At 42.7% G+C, this 964-nt stretch overlaps 1 protein-coding gene across 1 annotated transcript in view; it reads right to left on the bottom strand.

Annotated features, from left to right (window-relative positions):
- Positions 1 to 404: 404 nt before the first annotated feature.
- The window catches only part of C922_04646 (hypothetical protein), a gene marked incomplete at both ends in the record, with an annotated part of 3,591 nt that continues 3,031 nt past the window's right edge, over positions 405 to 964 (bottom strand). Inside the window, one exon of the mRNA XM_008820225.1 lies at positions 405 to 964. Coding sequence (XP_008818447.1) covers positions 405 to 964 — 560 coding nt within the window.

Genomic DNA, 964 nt, shown 5'->3' with positions numbered 1-964 from the left:
CGAAAACACACAGTTTTCTCCGCAGTTCTGTATCAGTGCAGTTCCTTAGCTCTAGGTTCCTTGGCCATTCCATTCCATTTTCTGTTTTGTTTAAAAAAGAGGGAGGAAAAAAAAAAAAAAAAAGGGAAGAAATTTGCGCAGAAGATATGATGTGTGAATTGGGAAGAATTACATATATCCCACGGAATAACTCATTCATTTGGAAGATTAGGAAGATCCACTCAATTGCAGCGGTAGAAACGTACAAACACAAGGAAGGAGGTTCAGCGCTTCGGATGAACATGCATGCAGAGTGCCAACGACACCCCTTTGAACATTTAATTTGAACACTTCCGGTGGCTCGAATAATTTCCCTTTTCAAGGGCACTTTTTGAATCGTACATTAATCCTCCCTTTTTTTAGGGTCACTCTTTTTTTCTCTTACTTCTTGGCGGGGTCGCGGAGCGCATTCTCATCCTGTTTATTTTTTTACCTTCATCGTCGCTCGGCATTTCCTTTTCACCGTTGCGTCTCCCTTGTTCAGTGCCTTCTTTCTCTCCGTGGGTGTGCTTTCCATTTGCTTTTTCCTCTCCCCTAGCGTCGTCATTCTTGTCTTCCTTTCCCTCTCTATTGTTTTCCCTGTATTCTTCTCTGCGGATTTCCGTTTTTCCCTCCCTGTTCTTCTCTTTTCCTTTCTCCCTATCTGTCACCTCCTCCTCCTTGTAATACGGCTGTATGTTCAGCATAATTTTCTTTTTATCCTTAACACTCCTGAGCGTGCAGTTGGATAAGTTCTGAATTGTCTCCCTCGACACGGAGTCGTGACACGCCAAAATAGCGGACGGCTCGTTTTTTATCAAATACACCTGTTCGATTAGCGGGAACTCGATCTTCCTGTCAATGGCTAGCTTGTAAAAATATTCTCTAAAAAACCAGGTAATGTCGAGCTTTGTCCAGTCAACTGGTATGTTACTAACAATTAGGC

Source organism: Plasmodium inui (assembly GCF_000524495.1).
Source record: "Plasmodium inui San Antonio 1 unplaced genomic scaffold supercont1.26, whole genome shotgun sequence".
Lineage (NCBI taxonomy): Eukaryota > Apicomplexa > Aconoidasida > Haemosporida > Plasmodiidae > Plasmodium > Plasmodium inui.
Note: the sequence above shows the minus strand (reverse complement) of the source record. Positions and strands in the feature narration are given on the sequence as shown.